Source organism: Eurytemora carolleeae, unplaced genomic scaffold (genome assembly GCF_000591075.1).
Source record: "Eurytemora carolleeae unplaced genomic scaffold, Eaff_2.0 scaffold1764, whole genome shotgun sequence".
NCBI classification, from domain to species: Eukaryota; Metazoa; Arthropoda; class Copepoda; order Calanoida; family Temoridae; genus Eurytemora; species Eurytemora carolleeae.
The window spans coordinates 1-17890 of NW_019397654.1; the positions used below are offsets into that span (position 1 = coordinate 1).

Here is a 17890-nt window from a genome sequence, read left to right on the forward strand (position 1 = left end):
ATGTACAAAATAAAACGAGCACTATTTAACTTCCTTTTCTTATTTACTAGTTAGAATTGCATAATGTAAAGTATATTTAAACTAATCGGTTCTTTATGAAGGGGGGGAAGTGGTACAAGAAAGGGAGGGGTTTAGGACCACTAAAAATAGTCATTTCTTTTATTAGTATTTTGTCCAGACATCCGGGGATTCAGATTCTACAATTGTCAGGTGCAAGATATTAGATCTATGGGAAAGAATAACAATTTTTAACGTTGATATTGTCTGAAATCAAGGATTCAGGAAAACAGGGATTCACTACAACTTACGCCTGATATCCAAGAAGCAAATTGTTTTTGAATTTACAGTTCAAATCCCCCCCGGCCCCCCTAGAATTATTTCTGTATACGCCCTTGTTCACATAATTTAATGATTAATGGTAACTAAATATATCAAATGTTAAAAAAGAACCTATATTTAACTCACATGTTTAGTGATTCTGCTTTCATTATAGATTTACAAAAAAATACATTAAATTATTTAGTCTGAGAATGCTACAGCTTTCAAGAAGAGTTTTATTATGTGTGGTATGATTTATAATCCATGTTATAAAAGAAATGCTACATCTCGAACTTACATTATTAATGATGAGGTAAAAAAAATCATTTTAATATATTGTTTTGCAGCAACTTGTTTTTAATATTTTTAAATACTCAATTTATTGATATGAATATGAAGATTGAACACATAAAATATTATTAAACTATATACATTTAAGATATTTGGTGCTACTACTCTAACATACTTTACAACAGCGTTCTTAGGTAAATGTTTAAAAATCTAAATACCAGACCTGGTTACTAGTTTTAAATCATACTACTGTTGTATATCTGAATCTGGTCATCATTAACATATAGTCTTAAAAATTGTTAATTAGATTAAGTATAGTATTTTAAATGTTTAAGATTCACTCAAATCTTAGTGTAAATGTACTTTACAGTTTGTTTTGCATTTAGTTTAAAGTACGTCTGAGAACGGAAAAATGTTATGATTATAATTAAAACTCATGCCAAAATTATGATAAAAGTTGATTGAAAATATATTTTAAAAGCCAATATTTCATAACATGTGTTTAAAAGATCTAAAAATATTTTTAAACTTTCAGATATTACTTAACAAATAGCATGTACTAGCTTGTGAACTTAGCGCTGCCCAGTGTGTCCTTGTTAATTAGAGGGTGACATGGAAACGCCTCAACACGGAAACGCCTCAACACGGAAATGCCTCAAAAAACAGAATCATAAAACTAATTTAATGTCGTCTTCTCTCAACTTAAAATTTAAAAGACTACATTCTAAAGATTTTCACAGCCGTGGCTGTCGGCCGTGGCCGTGGCGCTCGGCCTCCTAGCTTGTTCTAGCTGCAGCGCACCGCCCCCTAACCTGTCCTAGTCGCAGCGCTCGGCCCCCTAGCCCATCATAGCCGCAGCACTCGGCCCCCTCCGTAGCCTGAGGCGCAACCTAACTTACCCTAAGTTAACCGCAAAATAATTGTTAAAACATTTTTTTAAATGAGAGAGTCCGACATTTTGAGGCATTTCCGTGTTGAGGCGTTTCCATGTTACCTAATTAGAGTTACTCCAACCATTTACATGCACTTCACCAGGAAATTTTTTTTTTCTATTAAAGTTTACCAACTCAACTTGAAATTTTAAACCAAGCTAATAACATTCACCCTAGGGTCTCTCTATTTCCTCAATCAAAATTTGAGTCAATTATGTCCAGTGATTCCTCAGTTAAGATCGGAAAAACAAACAAACTGACAGAAAACCAGAAATTGCAATATGTAGATGATATATGAAAGAAATATTTTTATTGAATGTTACATTCAGATCTTTAATGATAGCATGGACAAAAATGATGAAAAGGTTTGCTCTAAACAAATAGGTAATTGTTTCCGATAAAGCTTTATAATAAGTTAAAAAATACAAATCATTGTTAGCGATTTTTTCCATTAAAAAGAAGATGCATTCTTGCTGTACAACTGTGTAAAAATGGTACCAGGACATCTTTACTGGGATCAAAACACAGAGAACTAGGTATTTTAGCGTAAACATAAAAATTAACTACATTGTGGAAGACGATGCCTGGCCTTGTTAAACAAGTTCCACAAGATTCAACAGAATGAGATAGAACGGATACGGGGCATAGTACTGATAAAACATCTACACGTGTGATATCGTTTTTGACTCCAGTTCTGAACCCTCTAGTAATAAGTTATAAGAAATATATATACTGGAAGTTCTTTATGCGTCTTTATTAGAGTCTGACTCACATCCTCTATATTGGTGACCCCCGACTTTGAACATACAGTTAAACGCTATCCAGTTTCGTGATTTTCTTGAACTTTAAACATTAAGTGATACATCCGAGCATCATGACCGACAAGAAAGAAACTCCAACCGAGTTCGTCGCTAAAGTCTCCGTCAAGCTCCTGGATTTCTGGACAGAGGACCCCGACCTGTGGTTCCTTCATGCAGAGGTGGCCTTCAGAAACGCCCAAATCACACAGTCAATAACCAAATTCGAGCACATCGTATAGGAACTTCCCCAGAAGATTATGGTCTCGGTACGCGTCCTGATCATGGGTTCTGCTGCCTCCTCAGAAACCCCTTATGAGGACTTGAAGGTCAAACTTGTCTCCTCGTATACTCTATCACGCTGGCAGAAGGTTTCCAAATTAATTTATCACCCTGGGCTGGGAGACCGACGCCCTCCTGCTCTCATGGACGCCATGTCGGCCCTTCTCCCAGAGGACGAGAAACCAGGTTGCCTGTTCCAAGGTTTATTTCTGGAGAGGTTGGTATATTATTAAAACTTAAATAGTTTTCATTATCAATTCTAATTTTTAAGCTTTTTATATTCATCACTATCTGCTTCTTCAGTAACATTTTTCAACCAATAGTGGGCTCACCATTTTTCATTGTCTTTTCCGTAGAATCAAAGCTATATACAAACATTAATAGTATCTGAAATTGTTCATATATATTCATTATTTATGCTAGTTTAACTTATTAACCACTACGAAACTTAACATACTAACCACTACTAGAACTACTACTAAAACTTCTACTAAAATTTCTAGGGGGAGTCCAGAGTATTTCGCAAAATGTTATTTCTTTCTGTAATTTTTTAATCAGAAAATACGTTGGGCTCTCAACATTAGCGATAGGCAAGGTCTACCTCCGTTATTGATAGTAAATACACTTTTAAAAACTTTTTAGAGTGTATTTATTATCAAAGAAAGGTGTCTATTGGAACAGACCAAATTTCATTCTATCTAATTTAATTACCTGTTGATCAAACTTTAAATTTTATATTTCAATTATTATTATTTCAATTTTTTATAATTTAAATTGACACATTTCCAAATATTTTTCTTCAAATTTTGATGATTCATTAACACTCTCTGCAATCATGTATGATCCACAAAAAACTCTCCTAACATTTTGAGCAATTAATTTATTGTTTGATTAGTTTATATAACTGACTAATATTTTAATAGTATTTGTAATTCATTATCTTGTTATTGTTCCACTGATATTAAATTGGTTTACAATACTACCATTTTCACAAATACATATTCGTTAAACAGTGATTTGTACTTATTGCATTCTTTATGTTTTTCCTGTCAACAAATACAAAATCACATAATGTTATGTTCAACTATTTTAAACTACTATATTTCAGACAATGGAGCAATCCCCCACTGTAAACGTTTATGTTTATTATAATCCCATAGATACTAATGGAGTTGTTCCTTCAATTAATTTTAATCCTACACGTACACAGAATTATAAAAATTTCACAATTACGTAAAAAATTTAAAGTAAAATATCAATGCACTCTAAACATTATCCTATACATGAGGATAAAATACCATATACGAAAAGTCTTCAAAGGAACTGTCCACTTTCAACTAACACTTTGAAAACATGTCAATGTTTCATTTGCAATGCTATCCATAAAATTTTCTCTCATCAAGTATCACATAAATATCCGTAGTTTGTTTATTTAGACAATTCAATTGCATTTTTATTTTCTTGAATAAAGTTATGTTGTAATTTGCAATTATTTATTCATAAGTTTACAACATTTAATGAAAACTTTTCAATAATAAACAATTTCAAGTCAGTCCTGTTTTATTTTTTTAAGGGTACAACTGTACATTCACTAGTTTCTAAATTTAGCTTTCATAACTGCAGTTTTAAGGTTTCGTGATTTTTTTTGTTCTGCTTGATGTAAATTTTTTCGAAAATTTTAATGAAATGGTCCTAAATCCCTGGCGATAGCTCTAATCCCCAGAAAGTTTTCACTGATTATTATGGTGAAAACAAAAACAGAAAAAATTGAATGAAAATGTCATTTTTTTACGTTTTAGTTTTGATGTGGCTCTGATCAGTTGATACTTTTTTCAAAATGGAACGAGACTCCCGAGACCAAGGGTTTTATCTCCGCACACAGGCCAGGATCTATTTTCCGCACAGTCGCCATCTTTCTTAACAAGCTTTGCATTGTGAACATTTTGTAAGTTTACATTTGTGTGCAAAAGTGTGAATATATAGGGACAAATTGTCCGTTAGTTATCGCTTAGTGTTGTAGTGAAGTCGATCATATCAGACAATTAAAAATTGTTTTTAAAAAGTGCGAATAACTATTGTTTTTCGTTTTTTTTAAACCATCGTAGGGGAACCTTTTATAGTGATTTTTGGCCCCCCACCCTGTAAAAAATGTACATAAAAATAATTTGTCAAGTGTGGTTGCAGAACCAGGCCCATTAGTGTGTCTTAAAACAAATGTTGAGGATGTTTTTATTGCATATCATTTAAATAAGCTTTTAAATGGCATTATTACTTTTTTTACAGAAAGCTAAAAAATTGATTGTTTAAGGTGGCTGATTTTAAAGGAATCTAAATGTTCACTCTCTTTCAAAAAAAGTTTTTTTGGACTGTTCTGGATTAAGATAGTCTTCCTTTTCTCCTTTTCACATATTTATGGATATGTTTTCTATTGGTATTGTTTCCGGCCCCCCTCCCGCTCCATCTAAATCTAAAATTCTTGCTTTTGTTTCTCTCTACAAATTTGATTCAGTTTTACTTTTGCACAATTTTAATTTTTATCTTATTTGAACTCCGTTAATCATGTTTTTAATTTCAATTTTAATTTAACATAGTTTATTTGATTTCTTTCTCCGTATTTTTTTTTTTCTCCTTTTCGGACAGAATTTAAATAATCTTAATTTTATTCTTTCCTAACATGGCTTTAGATTATCCTTTTTGAAGCTACTTTAACCTCAATATTATTTTACCCTTACTAACTTACTTCTTTGCACAGGATGGGGAGGCCCAGGAAAATCCAGGTCATCCGCAGCGATGATTTCTCTATCCCTTCTGACTTGACCCTTTCCGAGCTCCGTGCTCTTAGTATCAGCTCCGCTAATGATATTCCTAACTTCCTCTCCTGCGTTCCGACCGTCACACAAGGATCTCCCTGGACCGATTCCTCTGCTCTACCTTCTGGAGCAGACTTGCGCTATGCCCTGCCTGGCCTTGATTTTGTCCTCTGCAACTTTGCCGGAGACCAAGCAGAACTTAGCGACTTATTCTCAGCGATGTGAAGTTCTACTCTCTAAAGGTCACTCTGGTTTCTCCTGCTACTTCTTCCTCTCAAGGTTGGTTATGCTACTTTTGTTCTTTTTTAATTTCCTTTGTAGAAGGTTTGTTCTTAAGTTTAGGCTTTTTTCTTTAATGCATTTAATAATTAAAAAATTTTTATTCCTGCATTTTATGTGCCTTAGTGGATTTCGGTTTTTTTCCCTTCCTGTTCCTTATTGGATTTTGTTATTTCTTTTTAACAATTTTGTTTGTTTATAAAAAAATGTAATTCCTTGAATTATTTGTTTGCTGTTCATTAGTGAATTTAACTTTTTTCCCACTGTCCTTTAGTGGGTTTTGTATTATATACGTTTGCTTGTATCTTTTTATTGTCCTTTAGTGGATTTTGTGTTAACTCTGTCCCTTAGTGGAATTTTATTAACACTGTCCCTTAGTGGATTTTTTTATTATGAACAATTGCCTCTGTTACTGTCCCGTAGTGGATTTTGTATTGTTAACGCTGTAAAAAACAAGTTAATTTGTAAACCGACAAGGGGGTAATGGGTGACTTAAGTGAGAGGTCGATATCTACTGCTTCGTACATTGACGGTTAAGTATTGTCGGAGTAATTGTGGTTCAGGTTCACATACAGTATGAACATCCTGGTTCAGGTTCAAGTACAGTCTGAACAATCCTGGTTCAAGTTCTAGTATAGTTGGATTGGAGTAATCCTGGTTAACTTTAATTGTAGTAATCCTGGTTAAGGTTTAAGTATTTAAACGGGGGGCTTTCAGATCTTTCTCCTGATATTCCTGAAGTTAAATATTTGTGTAGATTTGGAAAATATTGGTAATTGAACAAGTTTATACATCCGTTTTGATACTTTTAAATTAATTAATGAAACATTATAGGCAAATTAGATAAGATAGTGCAGCACAATTTTTATGTTTAAATAAACCCTGAACAAAGAATTTTTATATATTACTTTTCATATTAGTTTGCAGTACAACACAAAGTTTAAACAAGAAACAAAAACATTTTCCTGAATCAAAATGACTGGCAGTTCAAATAAATGATTGCAAATTTTTCTTTTTTCTAGATATCTGAGCAGAACCCTAATATCCAGCAGGACACTTATTCCCGAGCTGAACCAAGATATCCTAGGTATGACTATAACCAATAATTTCCATCACTTTCTATTATTAATCAAAAATCACTTCTTTCTTTTTTCACAACAACCTGTCAATAATTAAAAGTCGGGATCAAATAGTTTGAAACCTCTTAATTATGCCAATTTTATAGCTACGTTTTTTTTCTAAGGAAGTTAATGTCTTAAATGAAACTCATTTATTGTATGGAAAAACATTCTCTTTTTTTAGATTAAATTCTGTGACGGATGTATGTAAAGTCTATTGTGATATATATATCATTCCTTATTGATCAACAAAAGAATTGAGTCTTTGTGACAAACTCTGATTTTTGAACACCTATATTTTTGCCACCTTTGATATTTCAAAATTTGAAATATCTAGGGTCTACAGCATTGGATTATAAAGATATAGAGATTAGAAAATCATAGTTTGTGACAAAGACTCAATTGCTTTACAATAAATGATGCATTAAGATTTTCAAGAATTATTTCTGAAATAGACTAATGCAGCGAAAATTGGGTTTAGACCAATTTTGAGGATGTTTTTTATTGCATATCATTTTAGGTAGCTTTAAAATGGCATTGAAATATATTACATTTTTCACTGATAATTAAAAAATTGATTGTTAAATTTGGCTGATAAAAGGTTATAAATTGATTGTTAAATTTGGCTGATAAAAGGTTATAAATTCTTCCTTGATAGAAATATCCTTTCTTCCTTGTTATTTTTATTATTATAACTTTGAACAGCTTAACTTTTTTTAGTCCAGGAACTGATCATGAAGCATGAGTTACTTTCAAAAAGCAAATCAGTTCAAAAGGAAGAAACTAAATTAAAGGTAAAATAGATTAAATGTATTGAGTTCCCCAACCAAAATTTTCTTACCTTTCAATCTCTTTAAATCCGTTCCATCATTCTCTTTAAATACAACCTATTCTTCTCTTTAAATCTGGTCCATCCTTCTCTTCAAATCTGTCCCATCCTACTTTTTAAATCCGTCCCATCCTTCTCTTCAAAAATATCCCATCTTTCTCTTTAAATTTGTCCCTGCCTTCTTTTAAATCCGTCCCATCCTTCTCTTCAAATATATCCTATCTTTCTCTTTAAATTTGTACCATCCTACTTTTTAAATCTGTCCCATCCCTCTCCTCAAATATATCCCATCTTTCTCTTTAAATTCGTCCCATCCTAATTTTTAAATCTGTCCCATCCCTCTCTTCAAATATATCCCATCTTTCTCTTTAAATTCGTCCCATCCTAATTTTTAAATCCGTCCCATCCCTCTCTTCAAATATATCTTATCTTTCTCTTTAATTTTAAACTTTCTCCATTAAAATTACCCCACTCAATCGATCTTGGAGAAATTTGTGAAAATCTGAGAATGATTTAAAATGCCGATTTTCAGAGTTAAAGGCTAGGATTCTTGATCAATAGAAAAGTGAACGCCATAAAACTCGATTCAGTTCTTGCGTGGAGCAAACGCAATATTATTATATCAGTCAATACTCTGGGGTAAAATAAATATTTTCAAAAATTTAACCCCCCACCCTCTGACGTGCAACGTTTTTTTGATTTAGGGACAAATTAGGTGTTAGCTAAAAAGACATGTTTTAATATCTGGAAAAAGTCTTCATAATTTTTATTGTGAGAAACGGCTTACTATTAACAACCATCAGAGTATTTTTTAACATAATATTACTAATTACAATCTCATCTGTCCAGCTTATGTTCCCTGGCTCTCTCTGGATTAAAAACGTCTCAGATCCTTGTGCGTCTGCGCCAATCTCTCCATCAGTCCCAGCCACACATCAGGGTATATTTTATTCTTNACGACAGTGCAGAGAATATGATTCAGTGATAACCAGAAAGTCTGTAATAGTAAGACGACTTTAAGAATCAAGTTACAACTTTAATGAGAATGAGAAACAGCAAATGTGCAGTGTAAAAAGACCCATTTCAGTAGATTAGTGATTTAATAAGTGTCTTGTTAAACTATTTGCTTTGTAACAACATCAAATACAATATTGTCCTCTTCCTATTTCATTGTTTTCTGGTTATGACTGTACATAAAAAACTAAGTTAATAATCTAATAAATAATTTAAATTATAGATTGGTTGCAGTCCACATCTGATTTAACGCATGATAAGCATTCAACAAGTACATAGCAGTGCGAGTGGGCCGCCCCAACCGCTAAAGCTGAAAATCAGAACATTTTTAGCAACTGTCGCACTTGCCCAGCCTAGAGTACCCTCTCCATTCTGGCTAGCCTGTATCAAATTTATACTACAGTTTCGTTCTTTATTATTTCGGTCTTAGTGATTTTTACTTCATTTCTGTCGTTTTTTTACGTACATTTTTGTTACCAGGCATTCCTGAGTTGTTTCGATCCTAGACATTTATGATTTAACCCTCCATGTAAAGATAGAATTGCGTGATTTACAACAGTACCCTTGTAACCTTTATCTGATTAGAAATATGAAAGAAACCGTCTGTTTTCTGACTAGATAAGTATTTATAGCTTTTGTGAGTTTCTCCGTTTCTCCGTTTAAACAAAGAATGTGCAAGTATTAGCAGTAAACCTGCAAATTAAAATTAACAGTTAGAAGAAAAAAACGTGGATATCTAATTTATGCTTGATCAGACAAAGCTTTTATGGGTGACTGTTGTAAATCGAGCATTGCCATCTTTGCACTTGAGGGTCATTTGAAATTATGCCCCTTATTGAGTTGTGATTTTTAGTCAAACTTATTAAATCTGTTGTCTTGGCCGGTGCGCCGGGGTGAAATTTTGTAGTTATTTTTTTTCTTTATGATTTTTTAAACATTTATCTGTTTCGCTACTTAGCGATTTCCCTAAAGACCTAATATACATACCGTGTGGTATTTCTCAGGACCGGATCGTAAGACTCCCTTCTCTCAACGCTCTTCATAATAAAAGGATGATAGTNATATTTCTTTAAATAGTTGTAACGGTTTTAATCAAACTTATATCTAGATTTTGTATATTTTAGAGTTTATGTTTAGATTAATAAATTCATATATCTTTATATTCTTCAATTGATTGAATATTCATGCACAATTGCACACTACAAGGTCACTCTGCACGCAGTCTGCCAGAGAGAGGAACGACAAGACTTTAAAGCCATATTTTATGAATAGTGAGAAGAAGTTGAACCTACAGGACAAAGTACTTCTCTACTTCTCTTTAAAACTTGTACCGCCTATATTAATAGAAGTGGTTCAATTGTATTAACAAGGGTTAAACTACTTTTTACTAATTATGAAATCTTGCCATCAATATCATTTTTTGTCTGTTCCGAGTTATTTAGTAAGTTTTTCTTTTGATGTACTTTGATCCAAACTCTTGAATATTTATGGATAATTAGTAAAATTTAATAAATCTAAGCTAATTAGAGGGTTTTTGATTCTATTCAAAAGTAAGTAATCTACATGTACTAGTCGGAACTTGTACAAACTCTGATCAAATCACTAAGCAATTAAATTTACTCCTGTTCGGCAAGCCGGCCGGGGATTTGAAGAAGAAAACTGTAATTTGATTGTGAACAATTCTTTTAAATTAATTAATTGTGTCTTGCATTTGCATGTTCAAAACGGCTGAACCAATTAGCAGAACCCTGATCTTCCATTTAAACATGAAATGTATGTTGATGATAAAATTTGGTAATACATCTGTACTAAAGTAAAGGAGGGTCGGTTGAATGATCGGGTGGCAAGGAATGTAGCGGCCCCACTAACTCCAAAAGCACAGTTAGTTTAGTTAATACCCTAACCTTGTAAAGTTATTTTGAGCATGAAATTATTAATTTAGGTTTTGTTTAATTTATTCAAACTTATTTAGGGTTTCATTTTAAGTCTTGCATCACATTTTACTTCAAAGGTTTTCATTAATTTTGGTATATTTGTTCATGATACATTTTCTGATTAAAAAGTACATTAAATATCAAAAGTTATTGCAGACATGTAAATTATTAAAATAATGTCTTTTACTATTAGTTTAAGTTAATAATCATTCATTTCAATAAGAACTATTTTCTTTGCCGTAGCACTCTTTCTCTTTCTCTCTCTCTCTCTCTGTCAGAAATGCCGGACCGGGCTGCGGGACGGTTAGAAAGACAGAAAGATAGACAGAGACCAAGAGAGAGAGAGAAAATACTAATTGCAGCGCTCAAACAGAGGTGCATTTTTGAACTGGGCATTTATATTTGTGCAAAACAGGCCACATAGGAGTAAGCTTAAAATGTATTGATTCTTGAAATAAGTCATATTTTTAAAGCAGAGCTTTCTAGGTTGGGTTAGATTAGGTACTTTTGAAAAACAAGGGTCAATTACTCTGCTGCCGGTCAATCTAGAGGTTCTAAATTTGAGATTCACACATAACTCACCAAGGCCTACAACTTTGCTTTTGTAAAATTTGCTTCCATTTTAAACACTAATATATACATATAAACACGCGGGAACTTTTTTTTGATATATTTTAACGTTCAGTTTCGTTCAGACTTGTGGCAATTTTCTAGATATCGTTTCGTTCAGTTAAGTTCCAACTTGCGGCAAACTTTCTTGATATATTAATTTGTTCAGTTCAGTGAAGTGACTTGCGGCAAATTTTCTTGATATCTGTTGCGGTTTGTTCCATCAGTTTCTCGTATATTGATTTGTTCAGTGAAGTGAAGTGAAGTTGAGACTTGCGGCAAATTTGCTTGATATCCGTTTTCCGTTGGTTGCATTATAAATATTTTTTATTTTTTTATTTTTTATTTTTTTATTTAAAATGTGTTTTTATCCTAGCAAATTGGGCCACGACGAGTCGCTTTGCCGCGATGAGACCTATGGTTTCGAACCATTTAATAGCCTTAACGGGCAGGGACCCATAGCTGGTGTTTTGCTACTTAGCGATTTCTCTAAAGACCTAATGTATATACCATGCAGTATTTCTCGAGATTGGATTGTAAGCCTTCCTCCTTTCAACGCTCTCCATAACAAAGGATAATAATAAGGTTCCGAACGTTTATTTCTCGAATGCTTCAATCTAAATAAGTTTAATAAGCCCACAGAAAAAGTTTTGAGTGATAAATCATACGAATACAAAAATAATCCACTCAGGCATTAAAAAACTGTTGCAAGGAACAAACAAACATATTTACAAATATCAATCATAATATAATCAAACAATAGCATACATATATATATAAAAAATTATTATCGCAGTGATCCTAGAATTATAAGCACGGTTACACTTGTAAAGACAAATAAACATATACGAATACAAAACTGTTCACTCTCACGCAAGAAATCTTGCGCCTGCTTAGTCAGTCTGTAAACAGCTCCTAAACTAGTTCTTTCACAATACGTTCTGTACAGATCCTCAGGGAGAACTCAGAAATACACAGGGGCATCAAGTAGACTTTAGATTTACAGATCTTTAAAAAGTTTAATATGTCTCAAATGAATCCGAAATAAGTTTACCACAACACTGCATACTCAGTTCAACTGCCTTACATAGCTGGTCACTCCCTATAACTGTATTTGATACCTAGAAAGAAAGCAAAAGATGTATTTGATGTGGATTAATATGGATTCTGCGAGATTGAAATGCGATTTTTTTCTTTTAATCCAATTGATCTGAAATGTTTTATCAGTTCAGAATCCGGATATGGATCAGACAGGTCAGGATAAGAAATTGTTGAGCCTTTAGGTTAACCGGCTTTCGAATTAATGGAATTATTTATGTTTATGAACTTTTTAAGCTTTAGTATTTTTAGTGAAGACAACCTTTGATCAAAACTTGTTGATCATGTTTGTATTACTATTCCCGACAACTTTTATTTCAATGACTTCATTTTTCATCCGTAAAAAAAGCCTCTCAGGCCTCTAGAGCTAAAACCATGGGTTAAAAGTCCTTCGCCGAGTTTTTGAAGAAATTATGCAAATTTTTTTTTTCATGCTTCCTTTTTTACAGTTTAATGTCTTAGAAAAAAAAAATCTGAAAAAAAGTCAAAATTGACGCTTTCAGGACAACAAACGTACTTTTTTCCGAATTATGTTTTTCAAACATAAATATGTATCCCAAAGTGTCGAACCGTCTTAAAACTTTCTTTTCTTTAAATCTAGTCAAGGTTGATATATATTTGGCATGCAGTTAGAAAAATATTCGGTATAGATAAGTCTAGAATGTTTTTTTAGGACATAAAACGTTTTTTTCGAATTTTGAGTTCTAGACATGAATATGGTTATTGTTTACCTAAGTCAACATGTGTCTTACCATCTAAAAACTTTCTTTTCTTTAAATCCAGCGAAGTTTGATATATATGTGCCATGCAGATAGAAAAACATTCAGTATAGATAAATTTTGCACTTAAAGTAAAAAATAGAGAAAAAAAATTAAAATGGAATGACTAATTTTGACATGAATACAATAACCGATATTAAACTGAGAAATTATACTTTCCAACTTTTTAATTTCTAACTCTGAACCTGGTTTGCATATACTCTAGTTTTTCTAACCATGAACCTTGAATGTGGCATGTCTGATTCACATTGGTACCCTTTGAGCTTTCAAATCCAGTGAGCTCAAAATTGTATCTGTTCCTTACTATACTAACAAATTTTCAGATTACTTTTAAAAGCTAAGACTCGACTTCCTATTCCAGAGTTTACTGGTTTAAAGGGAGTGACCAGCTATTTCAGGTAGTTGATAATTTAAAAAAACATAATTCTGAAAACGTATTCACCCCCAAAGTAGGAGTTTTAAACGTCGAATTTGAGCTCAAACTCAGGATTTACAGATCTTTAAAAAGTTTAATATGTCTCAAATGAATCCGAAATAAGTTTACCACAACACTGCATACTCAGTTCAACTGCCTTACATAGCCGGTCACTCCCTTTAACTGTATTTGATACCTAGAAAGTAAGAAAAAGATGTGTTTGATGTCACCAACTATGGGTTTCATTAGAGATTATCCCCTGAACCATAGAGCTTATTATCTTAACCTTAGATGGCGAATTTCTCATTCATTTAACCATAGGTACAATTATAGGTCGTATCTATCTATCTACACTGCTCTGGCAAAGCGTAACCAATGTGTGACTATGGTTCAACCTATGGTAGAACGTCTAAGAAATCGGCCAAGAGTTTTCACTTAAAAATGAAGTTTTCATCTAAACCATGGAAATTTAACCCATGAACAAAGGAGATTATGATCTAAACCTTAAGAGGTCATCTAATCCATCGTATAGTCATATTAATCTAAACAAAAAACTTTATTGCCTGACCTTTAAAAATTAGTCAAAGTTATACAAAGGTCTGCATCATTAGACTGAAAAGAAAGGGTAATGTTGACCCCCTCTACTGCCCATACGACAGATGTTTACTTTTGTATTATTTGATGGTTAGGTGTTAAGACCATTTCTGGGCCAAGAGCTGCGGCTAGGGAGCCATGCCTTGCGGCCACAAGTCCATCTAGCAGCTGAAAACCACGTGCTAGTAGGTCGGATGGGCGTAGATCCAAAAAACACCATCCAAAGAAAGGGATAAGAAAATTTATTAAAAACAAATAAAGAGAAAATACTCCACTTTTTTACGATAAAGGAAAACCAAGGACGATATGCATTGCACAATTTTATAGCTCTTTGAATCTCTCGTTTTCTTCTCTGACCTTCAAGTTATAAACAAAATAATCTTTATTACAGTCATAAATTTTCATATCAAAAAAGAGTTTTTATAAAAATAAAAATAGAACAATTTTCACAAGATAAAAACAAATTAAAATTGACGGGCCAGTTCCACTGGTAACAAATAAATTAGGAGAAAGTGTAAAAAATAATGGTTTTGGTTCATTTATTTAAATCTTCCTCCAAGATCATATAATGCAGTAACTAAGATACACAGGATACACAGGATACACTGGATACACAGTACACTGGATACACAGGATACACTGGATACATAGGATACACAGGATATACAGGATACACAGGATACGCACTGAATTCACTGGTTATACTGGTTATACTGGTCAGATAGTAATATAATTATTAGTCGTCTAGGTAGGTACATTTTTTCCACCCCTTCCTGTAGTTATAAATTAAAATATTCACAATAAATCTCAAAATTAAGGACTTCTAATAAAAAACTCATTCTTCTACATTTAGCATCTTTAATATTGAAATTGAGCAAACAGCCAACCAGGGTTTTCATAAATATTGCAATACATTTTCTTCCCTATTCTGATGGAAAGTTTTAATATCTAAGAACATAGGAAAAAACTATTTTTATAAAAAAATATTAACTAGCCTGGGAACCCACCATTGCCAAGGTTTTACTCATAGTTACTCCTGCAGTTTATCACAGTTGGTAGAAATAAATTTTCGAAATAAGTCAACTCAAATCATCTCAGTTTCTCAAAACCAAGCTTAGTTCATTGCTGTGGCACTCCTGAGTTACCCAATATAAGAATTTGAGGCAAATCGGCCCAGGGTTTCCCAACTTGTCAGACAAACAATCAAGAACCTAATTAGAATTTATGTGTTTAGGCCAAAGCACACCTTTAAAACTTTCCAACAGCTTTTGAGGAGTTTTCGTGGGGTTTGAATTTGTTAAAAAAATGGTTTTTAAACCAAACATAATATTTCTAAGAAATTTTTGGGCATTTCATTAAATTTCTCAGATATTAAATCAAACAATCAAAATTCTATGGACGATTGAGTAATTTTATTGCAATATTTTTTAAAGTCTGGTGAACAGTTGGCCAGCTTCTAGAAAAAGTAAAAATTACTCATTTCCATTTAGAAAAGAAGGAAAGACGCAAAAAAATATTGAGAAAAACAGGGGTGGAAAATAATACCCAAGCATTTCAAGAAATCTTTATCTCGATTTTTCTTGTTTCGGACATTCTTCGCAACTCCGTTCAAAAAATCTAAACAAAAAAAGCAGTTTGATTTTCATAATCTTAATTTCTGGATCAGAGTTAGCGTGACATGTGCAATGATACTGTTATGCCTGAGTGGCAGTAGCCGAAGGCGTGAAGCTCCAACTATCGTGGCTACAGCCTGTTATTAAATAAGAAATTAGTTTTTCTCTCCTGAAAATATATTCTCTGTATCCATCCTGGAAATATATAACGCCGTAAATAAAATTGAGATCGTTAACTAAAGGTAATAAAAAACGGAAAATGCCATTAACAAAGCGAACGTTCCGTTATTACTTTTAAAATTAACGGCTTACTGAAAAATTTCTTTTTTAACGGTTGGAACTTTACATTAACGATACGCCTTGAAAAAGTTTTAACATGCCCAGCCCTAGCAAAGGAGAGGATATCAAAATAATACTGGAGAAGAAAGTTAAATAATATTTAGGATTCCAGTGGTACAAACCATATTATTATTGTAACTTACATTGCATCTTTTCCGTGTTTGTTGCAAGATTTTTTGTAATTCCGTGTTTTTTCTGCAATTCCATTAAATCAGCCTTTGTGGCAATTGAGGCATTCTGAAGCTTCATGTTGAGCGTAAATCTAAACAATACAACATAAATAAATAAACAAAATTAAACTAATTGTAGAAGGTTTGCATAACCTTCAGAGACCATGGTGTCCTTTTAATCTTTAAAATTTTCAAATTGCTGTAACTTTGTTATTGTCTTGAATTTTTCCAATAAATCTGTAAAAAAATCGAAAAATCAAAATGGGAAAGTTTTGTTTACTTAACTAGTTACTTATTTTTCGTTCAGGAGTGTACAAAAAGACCGCCATTTTCTTAAAGGCATATTTCAGCTCTAATGATTTGACCTTGGCTATTGTCAGGCAAAATTTGTTTTATCTAGCCTGCCTACCCCAAGAAAAGTTTAAGTGCGTATGTAACATTCATCGAAATACTGGTGTACAGGAAAACTGAATTTCTTTTTTTTCTGCAATACATGTTGCGGATATTTAGTTATATTTCAAAACTTTCATGTTACAGACGCTAAAATCTTTAAATTTGTAAAAATTCCAGAGAAATGGCTTTTTAAAAAATGTCAGAATTAATTGGACACCCTGTACTTTGATTTGCTTAAAATAAAGCAGTGCTTAGGATCCGGATCCGGCTCTGTTGGATCCACAAGATTTTTGCTTCCTGGATCCGGATCCGCAAAAATATGCGAATCCACGCATCCGGATCTAAGGGGCAAACAAAAACTGTAGAAATTTTTTTTTACCCTCACCTGAATTCTGAATAGTTCATTAAGTTAAAGCATAAAAATGAGCGAAAAAAAATAAGTTAATTTTAAAGAAATAAGACGGATCCGGATCCATTTTTTTCCAGTGCGGATCCAGGATCCCGATCCAGATCTGAATTAAAATTAAATGGAGCCTAAGCACTGAAACAAAGGAGCCAGGAATTTGTCCAACAGCTCCTTCATCTCCCAGGGGTATGGCATCACAATCCCTACCAGGTCAAGGCTTTATAGCCTGATAAAGTTTAAGCCTTTCAAGGAACCCACAACTGAATTTGAGTAGGAACATATTAATTTCTTGGAGAAAGTTATATTCAAATACCGATTCCATGGAGTCATTAAAACAACATACATACAGTGCTTAGGATCCGCAAGATTTTAGCTTCCTGGATCCGGATCTGAACAAATATGCGGCCAAATCCAACGGGGTAAAATATCAACCATTTCTGATTTCTCAATGGTTTACAAGTTTTAGCATAAAAATAAGCAAAAAAATAGTTAGACAACAAATTTGAAAATTATACTTTGTTAGAAAAAATTCAGCAAAGAAATGACCTGGATCGGGATCCGCACCAAAGTGAAATGGATCCAAAGCACTGCCAAGGACAGTCTTGCATAATTGTTACCTTAATAAATCTTTCCATTCATCTCTCACATGACCAGTTTTTTCGTCCAGAGGTTGAGACTTGATCTTCCCCAGATAAGCCCTCTTTTTTTTGGGTAACGTCAGGAATGGGTAGATTGGGTACTTTCCCCTTGTATTCAGATGAATATGGATTCTTCTAAAATTAAAATTTTAAATAATTATTATTTACAGTAAGTCAATGCACTTAAATTAAGAAATATAAACTTTAACCCATCCAACCAAACATCCACCCC

General features: G+C 32.9%; 2 protein-coding genes across 3 annotated transcripts in view; one reads left to right on the top strand and one right to left on the bottom strand.

The window, feature by feature from the left end:
* The first annotated feature begins 5368 nt into the window (after window positions 1-5368).
* Window positions 5369-7645, top strand: LOC111715356 (uncharacterized). Of its 2 annotated transcripts, none has more exons than XM_023490668.1 (3): window positions 5369-5709; window positions 6732-6796; window positions 7548-7645. In XM_023490668.1, exons 1-3 carry the CDS (start codon window positions 5477-5479, stop codon window positions 7628-7630), a joined length of 381 nt encoding a protein of 126 aa, XP_023346436.1. In that variant the 5' UTR covers window positions 5369-5476; the 3' UTR covers window positions 7631-7645. The 2 variants fall into 2 exon arrangements, with proteins under 2 accessions (XP_023346436.1, XP_023346437.1); XM_023490669.1 differs by having other exon boundaries at window positions 5370-5709; window positions 7553-7643.
* Window positions 7646-14531: 6886 nt separating this feature from the next.
* Window positions 14532-17890, bottom strand: part of LOC111715357 (uncharacterized) — a 14088-nt gene continuing 10729 nt past the window's right edge. Inside the window, exons 19-21 of the mRNA XM_023490670.1 lie at window positions 17638-17793; window positions 16195-16313; window positions 14532-15716 (exon numbers count right to left, since the gene is read on the bottom strand). Coding sequence (XP_023346438.1) covers window positions 17656-17793 — 138 coding nt within the window. The 3' untranslated portion in view covers window positions 14532-15716; window positions 16195-16313; window positions 17638-17655. The remainder of the gene's footprint in view (window positions 15717-16194; window positions 16314-17637; window positions 17794-17890) is intronic.